The 17,331-nt window shown below is 34.3% G+C and overlaps 1 protein-coding gene across 3 annotated transcripts in view; it reads left to right on the top strand.

Annotated features, from left to right (window-relative positions):
- The window catches only part of KLHDC10 (kelch domain containing 10), a 61,286-nt gene that overhangs the window by 16,306 nt on the left and 27,649 nt on the right, over positions 1 to 17,331 (top strand). For 2 of the 3 annotated variants that reach the window (XM_079149809.1, XM_079149807.1), the window contains exon 2: positions 11,836 to 11,922. The exons of the other annotated variant lie outside the window; for it this stretch is intronic. In XM_079149809.1, coding sequence (XP_079005935.1) covers positions 11,836 to 11,922 — 87 coding nt within the window. The remainder of the gene's footprint in view (positions 1 to 11,835; positions 11,923 to 17,331) is intronic. 3 annotated transcript variants of the gene reach the window in all.

Raw genomic sequence — 17,331 nt, 5'->3', positions numbered from 1 at the left:
GAAAGTGAGTTCATAAAGAACATTTGTGACTTCACTTTCAACATTAGTTACTTTTCTAGTTTCAATTTTAATAGCTGCATAAGTAATAAATAACACTTCTAGATACAATCATTTATCAGTTGGAATTTGCAGATTTTCTTCTATTTAGTAGTGCACTTGCAGAAATAGGGAGTTGGATCCAGGGGCTCTAGAGAGGTAGGCATGTCTGCTATTCTTTAAAGGAGAGAGGTTGCACAATTTTGGTTCAAAAAATTTATATATATTGTCATAATATATAAATTTAAAAATATGGATTTCCTATTTAGTATCTTACACCTATACTCACTTAGCACATAGTCTTTTTTTCAAGGTTGTTTTCAGAGAGAAAGGTGATCCTCTGGATACTCAAGTACCCAGAAGCAACAAAAGACCAGATAATGTATTCTGAACGCTTGAGTGGGTTATTAGTATAAGTTTTTGTTTCCATATGAGTACCAAATATATAGTCATTACTAAAGAGACTGGGTAATTTTCTAGCAGGTTTACTCTGTACTCATTTTTTTAAATGAAGTTTTGCTGGAGATAAAAAGGTAAGAAAATCAGAGACTGGGGATGTAGCTCAGTGGTAGAGCATGTGCTTATTATGTACAGGGCTCGAGGACTGAAAACAACCCAAACCAAAATGGATTCTATGGCTAAAGTTTATATTTCAAGGTAAGCACATTTTCACAGATGCATATAGAGTACAAATGCAGGCATATGTTTTATTTTAAAATCTTACAAATACAGTAAAAATGTTTTAGAATAAACTGTTATCTTTTATTTTCCCCTTTTCTAAACCTTTTTTGAGTCATAAAGTGTTAAAATTGTAAAAGATCTTAGAAGTAATTTTGTCAGATCTTCTATCCAGTGTGATAAATCTTTCTATAAAAGCCCTAATCTTTTTTTTAACTTCTATTTTAAAGAGGTTTACTTATTTCAACCTTTAAGAATAACAGCTACCCACTATTTTGTAGAGAGGGCTGTCAGATTTTTCGTAGGCTCTAATTATTACAAAGGGTCGCCCTAAATTCAACTCTAACTTATATATGTTCCTCCTCATTGTATTTTCTCATGTACAATGAAATGTCTATTCCTACTTCCACAGTAACACTGAGAGTCTAAATTCTCTTACTACTACTACTACTACTACTACTACTACTACTACTACTACTTTGTACCAGGGATTGAACCCAGGGACACTTAATCACTGAGCCACATCCCTAGCCCTGTTTAGATTTTGAGACAGGGTCTTGCTGAGTTGCTGAGGCTGGCCTTGAACTTGCAATCCTCCTGCCTCAGCCTCCCAAGCTGGTAGGATTACTGGTGTGAGCCACTGTGCCATCTTTTTGTTTTTTTAAACCTGAGGTCTATCAGTTCAAAGAGTTCAGTGAGTTCATGATGTTCTTCATAAACTCATTGTAGCATATGTAAAAATTTGTGAATATATATGCATTTTTCTACAGAGACAATGATAGATGTATATATGTGATATATATATGTATATATATATATATTTTTTTTTTTTTTTTTCCCCAGTTTCAATAGAGACTAATACTACCCTCCCAAAAGTTAATATGCCAGTCCTATGGGGTGGACCTGGCAAACTGTTTTTTGTTTTTGTTTTTATTTTATTTATTTTTTAAAATAAGCTCTCAACAAGTTAGCTAATCTCATGTCTTCGAAGCCATTGCAAATAGGTAGTTATAAGGATCTTGGCATATTTGTGATTCCTTTAAGGATTGTAGAATTTTTAGAGCTTTGGCAACTATCTAGTACATATACAGTTCATGAACCATATACAGTTAATTCTTCCTAACAAAAGATTAAACCGGGCCAAAGGGTGGAGTTTTTATTTCAAAATGTATTTCAAAGCCTTGGCAGTCATTCATAAACATTAAGAATGTGATGACACTATTTTAAATCAGAGTGCTCTGAGGAATTTAATGTTTATTAGATTCAGATTTAATATTTTAATCTAGCACAGGTTTATGAATTATAATACTTTCTGATTAATATATATAAATATGTAAAGGTTCAGCTTATTTCTACAGAAGAGTCTAGCTGAGAATTCAGGCATTTGTAGAGATGAGTAGTTTGAATATCACATCTGCCTGTGCCTCTTCGCTCCCCCAAAGATAAAAACTCCTCAACTAATGAGACTAATTTTTTAGTAAAGGGATATTTGAATAACAAATATAAATCAAAATGATAAAGAATAATTTAAGATTCAAAGATATCTCTCAATATGCTATGATTGCTTCATATGTGTAGAAGGAAAGAAGTCCTATGACAGGCCTACATTTTTCCACAAAAATCAAGTAGTGTTGGAGGAGGCGAGAGAATGAAGTGAAGAAAGCAAGACTGCAGCATAGCAGGGGAAAGGTTCAGTCAGCTGTGACTGAGAATGTTCATGAACAACAGAGATAACAAGCAACAGAGAAAGGGAGAACCAGCAGTTTCCATTCGTTTATCCATTTATTCCTCTCTTAATAAAATTATTTGAGGTAGTTTATAAATAGATGCATAAAATAGAATGTTTAAAATAAATATCTGTAGTGTGTGGCTAAAGATAGGAGAGCATGTCTGATGTCTAGGGGCAAACAAATAAATAGTCCCTTTACTCAGTAACTTCTGAAAGTTCTATTTCCTGTGTTTGTGTTAGGGAGGTACCAGAGAAAAGAGTTAGTAGTCAACAGCTATTCATATCCTAGCTAGAAGATTTATAAAGGCATTAGAATTCATGTTCAAGCTACCACCACAGTTGTTCTTAATCCATTTCTTAACTCCTAAAAACCCAAGGGATGGGAAATATTACCATTATTCTATTAGTTACAATGATTTATTATGGTTTTGGTTTTTAATGAGGCAGTGATATAGTATAATGGGGATAATACTAGAATTTTAGAACGGAAGAGCAACTTCTTTGGGGTGTTGAGACTACACCTTTATTATTGAGACTCTCTGCCTTAACATATATTCATTCATTCATTCATTCATTCATTTAATAAGTATTAAGTGCCTCTATTAGACATCTTTTCAGTGCCCTAAATTGCATTGACTAAGAGTGTTATTGTATAGTAGTTAAGAGTTCAAAATGCATGGGTTTGAATTCCAAATTTTTCATTTGCTACTTAAGTGTGCAAAATATTTTAATCTCATTTTGCCTTAGTTTCCTAACAGTGTCTTTCTCATAAAACTAACAGTACTTCTAACAGTACTATAAAATTATGCACTTGAGACTAATCAAATCAGAACACAGGGCGATTTAGCTTTATAATTTGTATTTCAGTTTGCACTTTTTTGGGTAGGATTTTGTTTTAAAAAGGACTTCAGATGGAACTGTGGCCTTCTAAGGAAGACTCTACTTGAAAGAAGCTCAACAGAACTAAGATATGGGTTCAGATTTTCTTGTGTTGAAAGGTGAAAGGTAGAAATTTAAAAATGAGTATATGTGTTAGGCATAGATACTCAATAAATGTTGATTCTTCTAAAATTTATTTATTTATTTATACTATTTATTTAACAAGTGGGTCATGCTTACCCAAAATCTGCCATTGTAAAACTTTAAAAAAATGCCTCTTCTCAGTAGACATTGTTCCATGGGTACATTGGGGAGTAAAGTGAAGGCTGGATTTTAGCCCCACTTAGACACTTAGCCTGGAGCTCTTATACAGGGAGCAATCAGTGCAACTCTGCAGAAATTCTGAATATGTTCTTAATTTACTTCCCTTTTGAAATTCTTCATAGATGCTGGATTGTATAGACATACCACATGGCTAGCCTCCTAAGTGAGAATTCTTTGATCATGTTCTCTATCAATAGTGCAGTTATCATAATGTTTGTTTTAGATAAATCATTTTAAATGTAATCTATCTTATATCCACATCATTGCCTTTTAAATTCATTTTGGTTTCTACTTGATTTTTATACATTTTATTTTAAGATAATACAGGTTCTCATGAAGTTTTAAGGAATAATACTGAGAGATCCTTATATCCTTCATCCAGTTTCCCGGAATAATATCATCTTGTTAACATTATACATTAACACAACTAGTAAGTTGACATTGATACAGTCTACTGACCTAACTCAGATTTCATCAGGTTTATATGCACATCTTTGTGTGTGTTTGTGTTGAGTTCTGTACATTTTTTTCCTGTGTATTTGTGTGATCACCACATAGAGCAGTTCCATCACAAGGCTCCCTCGTGTTATCCTTTTATAGCCATAGCCACTTCTCTTGGCAAACTCTTGGTGACTATTGATCTTGTTCTCCGTCTGTATAATTGTGTTATTTCAAGAATGTTATATAAATAAAATCATGTGTATCCTTTTCACATTGACTTTTTTCATTCAGTGTAATTTGCTTAAGAGCCATCCAAGTTGTTCAGATGTCAGTAGTTTATAGAGTTAACACAGTTTGCTTAACTATTCATTCATGGAAGGTTGTTGGGGCTCTTTTCATGTTTTGGCTGTTAGGAATAATGCTGTTGTGAACATTTGTGTGCAGAGTTTTGTGTGAACATAAATTTTCACTTCTCTGGGATAAGCCCAAGTATGTAATCCCCGAGTTGTGTGGTAAGCACACATTTAGTTTTGTAGGAAACTGCCATACCCTTTTTCAGAGTAGCTGTATGCCATGTTATGTTTCTACCAGCAATGTTAACCCATCCGGTTTCTTTTTGCTCACCAACATTTAATGTTACCACTATTTTAAAATTTTACCCATTCTGATGAATATATGGTACCTAATTAGTTCTGATGAAACTGTATTTGGCAAAAAGTAATTTTTCTGGTTTTTTAAACTCAGAATTAGCTGACTTTTGCATGTTCCTTCATGTCCCCATAGAATGACATTTAGTGACTCAGGTCAATTGATTTAGAAATTGGCCCTCAATAGTGTAGTCCTTTTGAATACTAGCATCACTATCATCCATAAACCATATTCATTTTCACATTATTGTGTCCAAAGGCACTGTTTTGTTTTGCATATAATAGGCACTCAATATACATTTATAGAATGAATTTATATTGAGGAATGGATAGACTCATCTGTGAACATAGCAGTTACTATAAGGATGTAATGAAGTCTAACTATGTAGGAGGATGGTTACCACATCAACTAGTTACAGGATTTTAGAGACTGAGAGAATGGGCCTTATAAGGCAAAAAGAAATAAAAATTTTTCCTTCTCTGTGTATAGGCACCATTTACTTAAATCTTCAATTTCTCTGAGCAAGATTTTATAATTTTCAGTCAGGTGCAGTGGGGCATACCTTTAATCCCAGTGACTTTGGGAGGCTGAGGCAGGAGGATTGCAGGTTCAAGGCCAACCTCAGCAACTAAGCAAGCCTCTAAGCAACTATGGGAGACCTTGTCTCAAAAAAAAAAAGATAAAAAGGGATGTGGCTAAGTGGTTAAGTGCCCCTAGGTTCAATCCCTGGTACAAAAAAAAAAAAAAAAAAAAAAAAAAGATTTTGTAATTTTCAGTGTAGAGATCTTACACATTATTTGTTAAATTTATTCATAGGCATGATACTTTTTACTGTTTGTAACTTTTGATGGTATTATAAATAACACTTTAAAATTTTCATTTCATAATTATTTGTTGATAGTTTAGAGGAATATACTTTTATCTTTGGATATTAACTTTGTATCCAGAAACCTTCTAAATTTACTTCTTGGTTCTAATTGTAGATTCTTTTGGATTTTCTACTTAAGAAATCATGTCATCTATAAATAATAATTTTACTTCCTTCTTTCTAATCTTTGGTCTTTCTGTTTTTTCTTTTCTTGCCTTATAACCCTAGCCTGAATTTTCAGTACTTTTTTTGGAGAGAAGTGAACATTCTTGCCTGATTTCTGATCTCCAGTGATGAAAGTGTTCAGTATTTACTTTATAATGTCTGCTATAGGTTAATGATGTTTTTTCACCAGGTTGAAGAAATTTTTTTCTTAGTTTACTTAGTATTGAATTTTATCAGAAGCATTTTCTATATCCATTGAGATTATCGTATGGTTTTCCTCCTTATTCTCTTAATGCGTTGAATTACGTTGATTAATTTTTGAGTGTTAAATCAGTCTTACATTCTTGGAATAAATTTTATTTGCTCATGACATACTAACCTTTTTATGTAACTTCACTTTGATCTACTAATATTTTGTTTAGAATTTTTGTGCAAATGTTTATAAAGGATATTACCTATAATTTTTAATGTTCTTATATCAGGAATATACTAGTCTTGTAAATGACTTTATTTATTCCTTGAAAATGTTTGTGTAAGATATGTATTGTATCTTCCTTAAATACTTTGAGGAGCTCACCACTGAAATGTTTTACACAATTCTAAAATTTATGTTTTTCTGGGTCTGGAGTTGTAACTCAGTGGTGGAGCATTGTCTGGCACATGTGAAGCACTGGGTTCAATCCTTGGCATCACATAAAAATAAATAAATAAAACAAAGGTGTCCATCTACAACTAAAAAAATTAAATAAAAATAAAAAAATAAAATTTATATTTTTCTACTAAAGCCTGTATCATCACTATCTGTATCCTTTTCTGAATGCAAAGTCTTTAACATTCTTCTGCTTTCCCATCTCAAAACCCCTCTTTATAATCCTACAATTATTTCTGTTGATATCCTCTGAATCAGAGTTTTGAATTTTAATACAAAGTTTTGTCTTTCTCCCTGCCTCACCTTATCTGTGCTTATTTAGACTTGAAGGTTTTTCTGCTTACTCTTTCCTTGTGCCTTGTTATTCTTGGATTATTTTTTTAATTTCATACATATCTGTATATCTATACCTGTATATCTATATCTGTCCATATAGATATAGATATCTTTGAACTCTCCCAACCCCCACCATAGTACTGGGGACTGAACCTAGGAGCCTTCAGCCTCTGAACTACATCCCCAGCCCTTTATTGTATTTTAAGACAAGGTCTCACTAAGTTACCCAGCCTGGTATTGAACTTGTGATCCTTCTGCCTTAGTGCTCCCCGCCAACCCCGCCATGTAGTTGGGGTTACAAGTGTGTACCATTGTGTAATTTTTGAGTAATTCTGAGGGAAACAAACTTCTGTGTCCTTGCACATCCGAAAGGCCTTTTTCTCCAATTGGTGAACAAGAGTTTGGATAGGTTTAGAATTCTGGATTTAAAAGTATATCTCGTTGTCCAGGATCATTTGTTGAAAAGATGATTAATTCCCCAATGAATAATCTTGTCACCCTTGTCAAAAAACAATAGATAAGTCGGGCATGATGGCCACACCTGTAATCTCAGCGGCTCAGGAAGCTGAGGCAGAAGGATTGCAAATTCAAAGCCAGCCTCAGCAATTTAGCAAGGCCCTAAGCAATTAAGTGAGACCCTGTCTCAAAATAAAAAGGGCTGGGGATGTAGTTCAGTGGTTAAGCACCCCTGGGTTGAAACCTCAGTAACAAACAAACAAACAAACAAACCTCCCAAAAAAACAGTGGACTACGCCCAGTGCCCGTGGCACTCACCTGTAATTCCAGTGACTTGAGAGACTGAGGCAGAATTATTGCAAGTTTGAGGCCAGCTTGAGCAATTTAGTGAGCCCCTGTCTCTAAATAAAATACATAAAAGGGCTGAGGATGTGATTCAGTGGTTGAATATCCCTGAGTTCAATCCCTGGTACCAAAAAAAAAAAAAAAAAAAAGCACTTGGAAATTTTGATAGAGTGCTCTGTTCTCTTTGGTATCTTTACTTTTTAAATACTTTCTACTTTTTCACACTTGGATTTTGGGTTTACGCTCACTCATCCTTATTAGCCTTGTTAGCCCTCCTGTGAATGTCACATCTATCTATTGTAATCAGTCCTCACTGATTGTAGGAAGGGATGAGAGGGCACACTGAATATCTGATGAGATGAAGGGTACCAACTGCCAGTCTTCTTTAGCATAGCTGTCCTTTATTCTGCCTGATTGTTAATATTCACATAGGGCTCTGTTCTGTCTCTGATCCAAGTGTTCATACTCCTTGTTCTTACCCAGAGAGTACTCCTGTTGTCTGTTGCCACTGTTCCCATCTGGGAGCAAATACCTCTATTCTACATCTCTTGGCTCAAACAGGTAAATGGTGGGAGGGATTAATCTGCTGTGTAACTTCTGTGTTACCCTCAACTAGTTGTGCTGTAAATTTTGTAAATTGTTTCAATTTTTCCTGCCTTTTCCTATCTCTTCCACCTCTGGGCTTAGTTTACCCTGGGACTTCTACCACTTGTCCTAACCTTTTACTCTGGTTGTGTTGTACTGTAGTTTCCTCCTTTGGTCTGATTCTATCAGCTTTTCATCTTTTAGTGATTCCTCCTAGTATTAGTCTAACAAGGGCATTTCTTGCTTTCTTTTGATTATGGATTTTTTAAATGGCTTTTGTGTTATTTATGAGATTGGGGGAAGCTGAGTTTGCTTGCATGTGCTCAATTACCATTTTGATCCACTCACTGATTCTGTATGTTGTCTTTATGGTGAAGTAAACTTACTAAAAGAAGAAAAACAATTTAAAACTAGCAAAAAATAAAATATTCATGAAATCATTGAAGAAATTGTGTTTTTCATTCTGATGAAGATTGCAAGCAATAACTAATGAAGATTGGCAGTTTGAATGCCTAAGAATGAAGACATTAATGAACAAAAAGTTCAGACTAGGAATATATATGAAATTGAAAAGATGTGTTTCTGAAAAAATAAAAAGAAGAGTAAACACATGGTGTTAGTGCTACCCTGCTCTTTGTTGGTTTACCTTTTTCCCTGCTCTTTGAGAAAGAAAAAATGTGGGTTCCAAATTCAGTGTACACCTTGCCTGAATAACCTGCATAGAGTCAACATTAGCCCTTGACCATGACAGTTATGTTGGTTGTAAGAGAGAAATATGCCAAAAATGTTTGAAAGAAGCTCAGAAAACATTTTTAAAAAGGATCTTTTTTTTCTTTGCAGTGCTGGAGACTGAACTTAGGGTCTTGCACGTGCTGGGCAAGAGTTCTACCACTGAGCTACACCCCAGCCCAAAAAAGGATCTTTGATTACAGCTTTGGTTCAGTAATTTTCAGTGCTATTTCCTCAGTGGTATTCTAAAGTAGTTTTAGATTTCAAATGGCATATAAAGTAATATGTTATAAAGTTTTCAGATAACACATAAGAGGGTGATTATCCCAACCCAATCATAACCACTATTAACTCTTTTGTATGTTTCTTTCCAGTATTTTTTATACTTTAAAAAAATTAAGTAGTATGGTACTGTTTTTCTCCTAGTCCAAAGTAATGCCTATTCAGTGAGAGAGCTTAGAAAATAAAGACCAGCACAAAAGGGAAAAAAATCAAAATCACTCATAATAAACTTCCCAAGGATAAACTACAATTAAAATTTGATGTATATCCTTCCAGTATTTTTTCATGAATATATATACACTTTTTTCTTTACTAAAATATCATACTCCAATACAATATTACAACTTGTTCATTGCAATGTACTGTGAATGTTTTGTCATGTTAATAAATAGAAATATAAACTATTTTTAAGTGTTGTGTAGAATATGAACATATTTAAGTATGTTTACTTAGCATACTTACTTAACCATTTCCCTATCATTGGACATTGAAAGTGTTTCTAATTTTTTTACCATTATAAGTAATACCTAGTTAATATCTTTGTCCATACATCTTTCCATGCATCTATGATTGTTTCTTTAGGAATAGATTCCTAGAAGTGGAATAGCTGGGTCAAAGGGTATGTACATTTTAACACTTTTGATACATGAAAATGTCAAATTTAAAGCTGATTACTTGTTATAATCTGTCTTGTTTTGCTATCTAATTGTTTTATGTGTGTCTTGTCTCCCTGATTAGAATATAAACTTCATGAGGGTAAGGGAAGTTTCTTATGCATCTTATATATCTTTTGGCAGTATGGCTTCCAGTGTTGGATTCAGGAGCCATCAACATATATCTTATTGATTGAAAGCAGTGGTTTTCCAGACTTTTGGATGTCATAAACCTATAAATCAAAACATTTATTTATTTATTTATTTATTTATTTTAGAGTAGACATAACCTTGCAAGTATTCTATTTTTCTAAGAAAGGGTATTAAAAAACAAAACCAATTACCATTTTATATCACCATCATCCCATAAAATAAAGAATATGTAATAAGAAAAATTTTCTAATCTTTGAAAAATGGATAGGCCTTTGAAGCAACATTTTTGCTTTTTGAAAAACGTACTCCTTTATCCATATTTTCTCATTTTGAGTTGGGTTGGGGATCTTCATCTTAGCCTAGCAGTAGACTCTAGTTCCAATTTGGGAACCATTGATTTAAAGATTTAGAGAATTAAAAGATAAACCCTTTGTAAGATAAATAAATCTCCCCTTTACCTACAAGTCCATTTCTCCACAATATTAAGGGCATGAATGTAGGTAGTGTCACTTCATTACACAGAATTTGTGTATCTCCATGTACAAGTTCTTTAGTAAGCAAACTAAACTTCACTGATAGACACTGGAATATATTTTCAGTTGCCAAAAATAAAGACTATTCTTTTTCTAGGGAATTTGAGACAGGGTAAGTGTGGTATAGTACAAGAAGGTTTTAGACTTGGAATGCCTAGGCTTGAGTCATGACTCTGGCATTTGTTCACTTAATTTTCCTTTGACTTTCTTACTTATAAAATGATGATAAAGGCTGGGGAGATAGCTCAGTTGGTAGAGTGCTTGCCTTGTAAGCACAAGGCCCAGGGTTTGATCCCCAGCACCACAAAAACAAAAACAAAAACAACAAATGATGATAATATCTTGTTCAGAGTGTTTTTGTAGTTCCTGTTACTTATTTGACTGTAATGTAATTATTTGCTTGCACATCTGCCTTCCTCACCAGAGCCTGAGCTCTTAAGGGTAGGGGTCATATCCATCTTTTGCAACCCTAGGTCATAGCACAGGGATCTAGACATAGCAGGTGCTTGATAAAATGACTGTTGAATCAGTGCAGGATTGTTGTGAGAATTATATGAAGAAATATATATGAAAGTTCTTTGTAAGCTTTATACACTATACAAACATTGTTTTTATTGTCAATAAGAGCTATCTTTGGGAGCTCTCAAAACTTTAGGAAGAGAGAAAATAATCTCACTTAATAGTTTCATAAGTGCATTACATTTTTCCTATTTTATAAAAAAACAAGTTTTAATTGGGGTTAATAAGGAGCTAATGTGTTTCCTGGGAAGGCAGATGAACTTCCTCCCACCCCCTGGAAATGCCAAGAGAGTAAACATTTGTTCTATTTGGTTGCTATCATATAATTTCACTCATAAGACCATCTTACTTCATACTTAAAAGATGGTGACCTTTGATTTATAACTAATAAAAGAAGGGTACCAAACCTTAAGGAGAACAGGAGCCTGGGTTATGTCTAGTTAGTATGGGGTAGGGCTCCTTTTTTGACATTCACTGACCTAAGAAAAATGTGTCATTTCTAATCTGTTTGCAAAGCTTCTGGTAAATTTTTGCCACAAGATGGCATTGGTGATTATTGAGTGCACATGTTATTGAACCAATCCCCCAGAAAGGTGCACACAGTTGTTTATATTCTTATGGGGATAAAAGTTTAAAATTTTCATCACTGCTTATGTATTAATTTAATTTTGACTTCCAAATCAGAGTTAAATGCTACTTTGCATCACTTTCTTTCTGTATTCAAGTATTGTTTTGTTTCCTGTTTTTCTGTCTTTATAACTACAGTAACTGTATTATTTGCCATGTGTTGTATGTGTCTGACTTATTGCTGATAATTGTGGTAACAGGTAAGAAGAAAATACGATGGGACCCAGTTAGGAGGCGCTTCATTCAGTCCTGTCCCATCATAAGGATCCCTAACAGGTTTTTGAGAGGTGGGTGATAACTAGCAAGAGATCTGTGCTTCATATGGGTTAAAGGGGACTCTGAATGAATTTTCTAAATTCAAAACTGTTTTTTTTTAAATTGTCTTTAATAGCTAAATTTGAAGTAAGAAAAGTCTAGAACTTAGTTTTAACATGTGCTTCATATTGTCCACTGTTGGAACTGTAATTATAAGTTTTGGGAAGTTAGAATCTTTTAATGTATATTAGGTGGTAGAAATAAATCATCTCACTGATATCAGTGGTACTCCACTGTAACTATATTAGAACTTTGAGTAAATAATTCATAAAATATGAATGTGGGAACAATTTTCAAGATATGATTCCAATGAAAAAATAAAGATTAATTTATGTGATAGTATAAAACAAAAAATCTCATACTAAATGCCATCAATAAAAAGATAAAAAGGGAAATATTTGTAATAACAAATGGTTAATATCATGAGTATATAAAGAACTCTTATAAATCAATAGGTTAAAAGCAAAGCCCACAAGAAAAATAGGTAAAGGGATGTGAATAATTAATTAGTAAAGAAGAAATGCATATATATATATAAACAAATATTTATTTTCACTGTTGTAAACATGATGACTAAAAAACTAAGATATTTTCATTTGCTTGGGTTGGCATACACTAATTTAAGGCAAGCATATGGGAAACAAAGCTCAGATGGAAGAAAGTATAAATTTTATGTAACCTTTCTGGATTCAGTTTGGCCAATGTATCAGAAACCTTAAAAATGTTTATACCCTTTGACATGCAATTCTTACTTTTACAAATGTCATATTCCTTCTGCTTTTTATTTTTTCCACCAAAACGTATCCATAGTGAAAAAAAGAAAATCTCAGAAGAGGATTGAAAACTCAGGTTCACACTATTTTTCTAGATATATTGTCAGGCAAGCATGGTTAATGTTGTAACTTAGACTTCATTAAATTATTTATAAACCAGTGTGTCTAATTTTAACTGAAGAGATTAAAACAAAAATCTAATTAAAAATCCTGCTATAGATGTTTGTATATCTGGTGCCTAACCTGTTTTTAGTAGCCAAGCTCTAGAACAAGATAAGATAAAACCAGACCTAAATGGGTCAAGATAAGATAATTAGTATAGTATACCACCTTTTAGAATAAAATAATGTTACTGATAAAAATTAAGAGGTAATTTTAGTAGCATGTGGCAGAAAAACCTTTGTATACATGTGGCCAAGTAGGTGTCTAATTCTATAATATTTTTTCTTTTTTCTATTTATAAATTAGAATACTAATTTATTGATTCGCAATGAGAAATCTAACTTGGGCTGAGTGAAGCATAGATTAAGCTTTATTACTTAAATATAATTATGTTATTTAATTTTATTATAATTAGTTATGCTTACTAAATATAAGCATAATTAGTTTAATTAGGATAGAGAATTCAGTACAATAATATAAAAATATAAATATGAAAAAAGGAAATAGTGAAATCACTGGTTATATCTGGTTGGTGGGATTTTATTTTGCATAGTCTCTGTTTTTTCAATTTTTTAATCATAGAAAAAAAGATTGCACAGGTAAGTTTCATATCATCGGTTATTTATAAGCCCTAAATGCAGACAATGGCTGAGAAAGCTGGTCTTAGACAGTTCTGAGAAGAGTGAGGAGGTAGGAAATGGAGCATTACCGGAAGTCAGGATCCTCAAGGACCTCCTTTAAGTCAGTGGCCTTGTCTTAGTTCTCACCTTTGACCTGTTTGTAGTGTTTGATGCTGTGGACCACCTGCACCCTCTTAAAATTTTCTCTTCTTTTGGGTTGCATTGCTGTACGATCCTAGATGTTTTCTTCTCCCCTTTGGTTATTTATTCTGTTTCTTTCACTAGCTTCTTTCTTCCTACCCACTGAAGGTGGGCATTGCCCGTGTTCTGTCCTCTCCATTATCTCCTTTGGTTGTCTCATCAACTTCCTTAGGTTTAACTATCTTCATTTGTTCATTTACTCATTCTTTCGTTCTTTCTCAGTTGCTTCCTATAAGTCAGGCACTGTCCTAGCTTGATGATGTAGAACATAGAGAATCAGGTAAAAAGACAATTACAAAGGAATTTGATCATAATTCTTTGTGATAAGAGTTCCAGTGAAGCATTGTGGCATAAGGACACCCAGAAGAGGTTCCTGGCTCAGCTTCTGGGGAGTAAGGAGAGAAAGGAGTGGCCCTCAGGATGACTTTTCAGAAGGGATGTGCTTAAAGACTGGATGTTAACAAGGGAGGTTGGAATGTTCTAAACCACTGGGACCAACAAGTTGCTTGAGTAAAGGCATTTAGGCAAAACTAGGCATGGTGCTTTCAGAGATCTGTGGGAAATTTAGCACACTGGGAAAGAGGTGGGCAGAAGTTGGAGAGGGCCTGGCTCAAGTGGACACCAGTCAAGGAAAGTTTTCAGGATCAGATTTGGTTTTTTAGCCACAGAAGAGATTTAATTGAAAGACCAGTTACAAAATTGTCACAATTATCAAGGTGAGAAATGACAGAGCGTGATTTAAGGTAGTTATAGTAGGAATGGAGGCTAGGGGATCCATTTCAAATATGAGGGTGCTGAATTAGATGAGATTTGGTGACTAATTGAAGAAGAGAAGGGAAGAATCAAAAATGCCTTCCAGCTTTCTGCGTGGACCATAGTGCTCTTCCCTAGGTGTTATGTAGATAGAGAGGGAGGGTTTAGAAAACAGATGGTAAATTCAGTTTCATTTCTGCAAACTAATAGTAGTGCATTATTTAAACCTTTAGCCTTAAAGTTTTTTGTTTTTCCTAGAAAACCCTCTTTGTTAGGCCCATTTCTACTTTGATCTCTAACACTCAGTCTAACAATTATTTCCAGGGAAACTTCCTTGGCAGGCCTGTCTCCTCTTTGTTCTTTTGGTACCCTTTGTACCTACCTGTGTTAACACTCATCTCATGGAATTATGGTTGTTTCTTGTCTGTGCCTCCCATTAGACTGTAAGCTCTGCAAGGGCAGGGACAGTGGGATAGTGCCTCTCATTTCTTTATTTCTAGTTTGTAGTACAGTGCATGTGTGTTTGAGTTAAGTTGAATTATTTAAAAGGCTGCTGTCAGGGAAAGAATGGGTCTAAAATTTTAGTATATTCTCAGCCTCTCTCTCTCGTGGTTGTGACAGTGAACTAATGGATTGTTGAGAACATGAAAATACTATTGTTTTTCATTAGATTTTTTTTTCAACTTACTACACCTTGGAAATAGCCACTTTCAAGCCTTTGGGAATCCCTTATATTACCCCTTTTGGTGATTGAAAAGTTTCATTTGGCATGTTTTCTGTCACTAGTTTTCTTCTCTAGATCCTACATCTTCTCAAAAGATATTTCTGTCCACTAAAAGTGAAAACAGTTCTGATGTAGAAAGATAGTGGGTTTCTATCATGAAATAATGAACTGAAAGTACCCATTTACCTTCTCAGGTACTTCTCAGCTCTCACTAAAATTGGCAAAACAAATATAAGACAATGAATAAATCATAATCGTATTAAACAGCAAAAAACGGGAGGCTTTAAAGCCAGATTATCTGTGTCTGAATCCAGGCTCTGCTATTTGCCATTTGTGTGACCTTGGGCAAGTTGCTTATTTTTTTTTTTTTTTCAATTGCCTCAGTTTCCTTATCTATAAAATTAGGGTGATGATAGATGACAATAGTTTATATATACTAAAATTATTATGAAAATCAAGAGATAATATGTGTAAAATACGTGGAGTTTTTTACATTGAGCAAATGCAGAATGAATGTTAGCTGCTATCATTACTGTTGTTATAATACCAGGAATTTTAAGGAATTTCAGTGTAATCAAAAGCAATTAGAATTATATTAATTGGGAAGCCAGCACCAAATAAGATGCAATCCAGAATAGGTCTCCTGCTGCATGATGGAAGTCAGAGAATCTCTTAGTAGGTCTCTTTCCCCAAACTCTAAACGTAAAGTCAACTAGTTTAGGAAGAGGGAGCAGGCTTGGAGATGATGAAACATCAGGGTAAATGAACTGCCTATAAAACAGCTGCTTCTCCTGCTTCCTTTCTCCCTTCTTTCCTGTAAAGAGCTCTTAGGGATGACACTGGTTCCTGAGGTGAAGCATAAGAACAACTTTTCAAGCAAAGAAGGGGGTTTACCTTGAGATGGGTTGGGGCAGGCCTTCTAAGCAGGAACTAGAAAAAGAATGTGTAGGTAATGAACTTCCACCATAGATTGGGTGAGAAGGGTGGAATGGGAGGAAGAAAGGAAAGAGTGCTCCATCAAGGATTGACCTGTGGTACTTACATTAAAGGACCCTATAATCAAAATGCAGTACGTTATTTTGGCTGCTTTCTTTTTCTTTGCTTCTAAATGGAAACCTGTCTGTCCATGTACTACTTACCTGCAGAGACCCACAGGCAAAAATTCCATTTGCATGTTTTAGAGACAGATTAACATAGCTATTGAGAAGAATGCTGATTTCTTACAAGTACTAACCAATGTAGTCTTTCATTTATTAAAATATGAATAGGTGATCAAGGCCCACCAGAACATTGGCGGAAAACTAGATTTGGAAGAGGGTGGCTAAGATGAACAAATACAATTGCCTGAAGTACTGTGCTAATGTGATAGCAGAATGGAACTTTAGGAAATTCTAATCACAAAAAATATCCTCACAGAGCCAAGAAGTGAATTGGATCCATAAATAAAAAGTCAGCTGTCATAGATAAGAAGTAAAAACTGGATGCACTTTGTGTGCCTATGGTCCTAGCTACTTGGAAGACTGAGGCAGGAGGATCACTGGAGCCCCATAGTTCAAGGCCTAGCTGAGCAACAGTCCTCACCTCAAACAAAATAGAACAAATTAGTTAAATAATAGTCAGGCTTAGGGCTGGGGATATAGCTCAGTTGGTAGAGTGCTTGCCTCACAAGCAAGAGGTCCTGGGTTCAATCCCTAGCACTGCAAAAAAAAGAAAAAAAAAAAATAGGCTTAAGTCTGTCTACTTTCATGAAATTAAAAGAAATATGCAGACTATAACAGAACTACATAAGGAAAATTCATGCTTTAAGAATAGATGTAAGTGATACGGATTCATTTCATAACAAATAGAAAGATCAGGCTCTTGAAGGGAGAAAATACAGAAAAAATATTTTCCAATACTAAAGAAAGATTCTGGGTTTTCAAATATGAGGGTTGTACCAAGGTCCAAGCTGGAAAATGCAAGAACAAACCAACAAAAAGCACCTTTCTGTGTTACTGAACTAGTTCTGATTCCAGAGGTAGAAAACAAGTTACACAGAAAGATTATCAGACTGGCATTGGTTTTCTTACCTTCAGTATCAACTACTAAAAACATAAGTACCTTAGGTGTTCTAGTGGAAATGATTTAGGAGATAAATTCTGTACCTAG

This window comes from Sciurus vulgaris (assembly GCF_902686455.1).
Source record: "Sciurus vulgaris genome assembly, chromosome: 8".
Classification (NCBI taxonomy): domain Eukaryota; kingdom Metazoa; phylum Chordata; class Mammalia; order Rodentia; family Sciuridae; genus Sciurus; species Sciurus vulgaris.
Note: the sequence above shows the minus strand (reverse complement) of the source record. Positions and strands in the feature narration are given on the sequence as shown.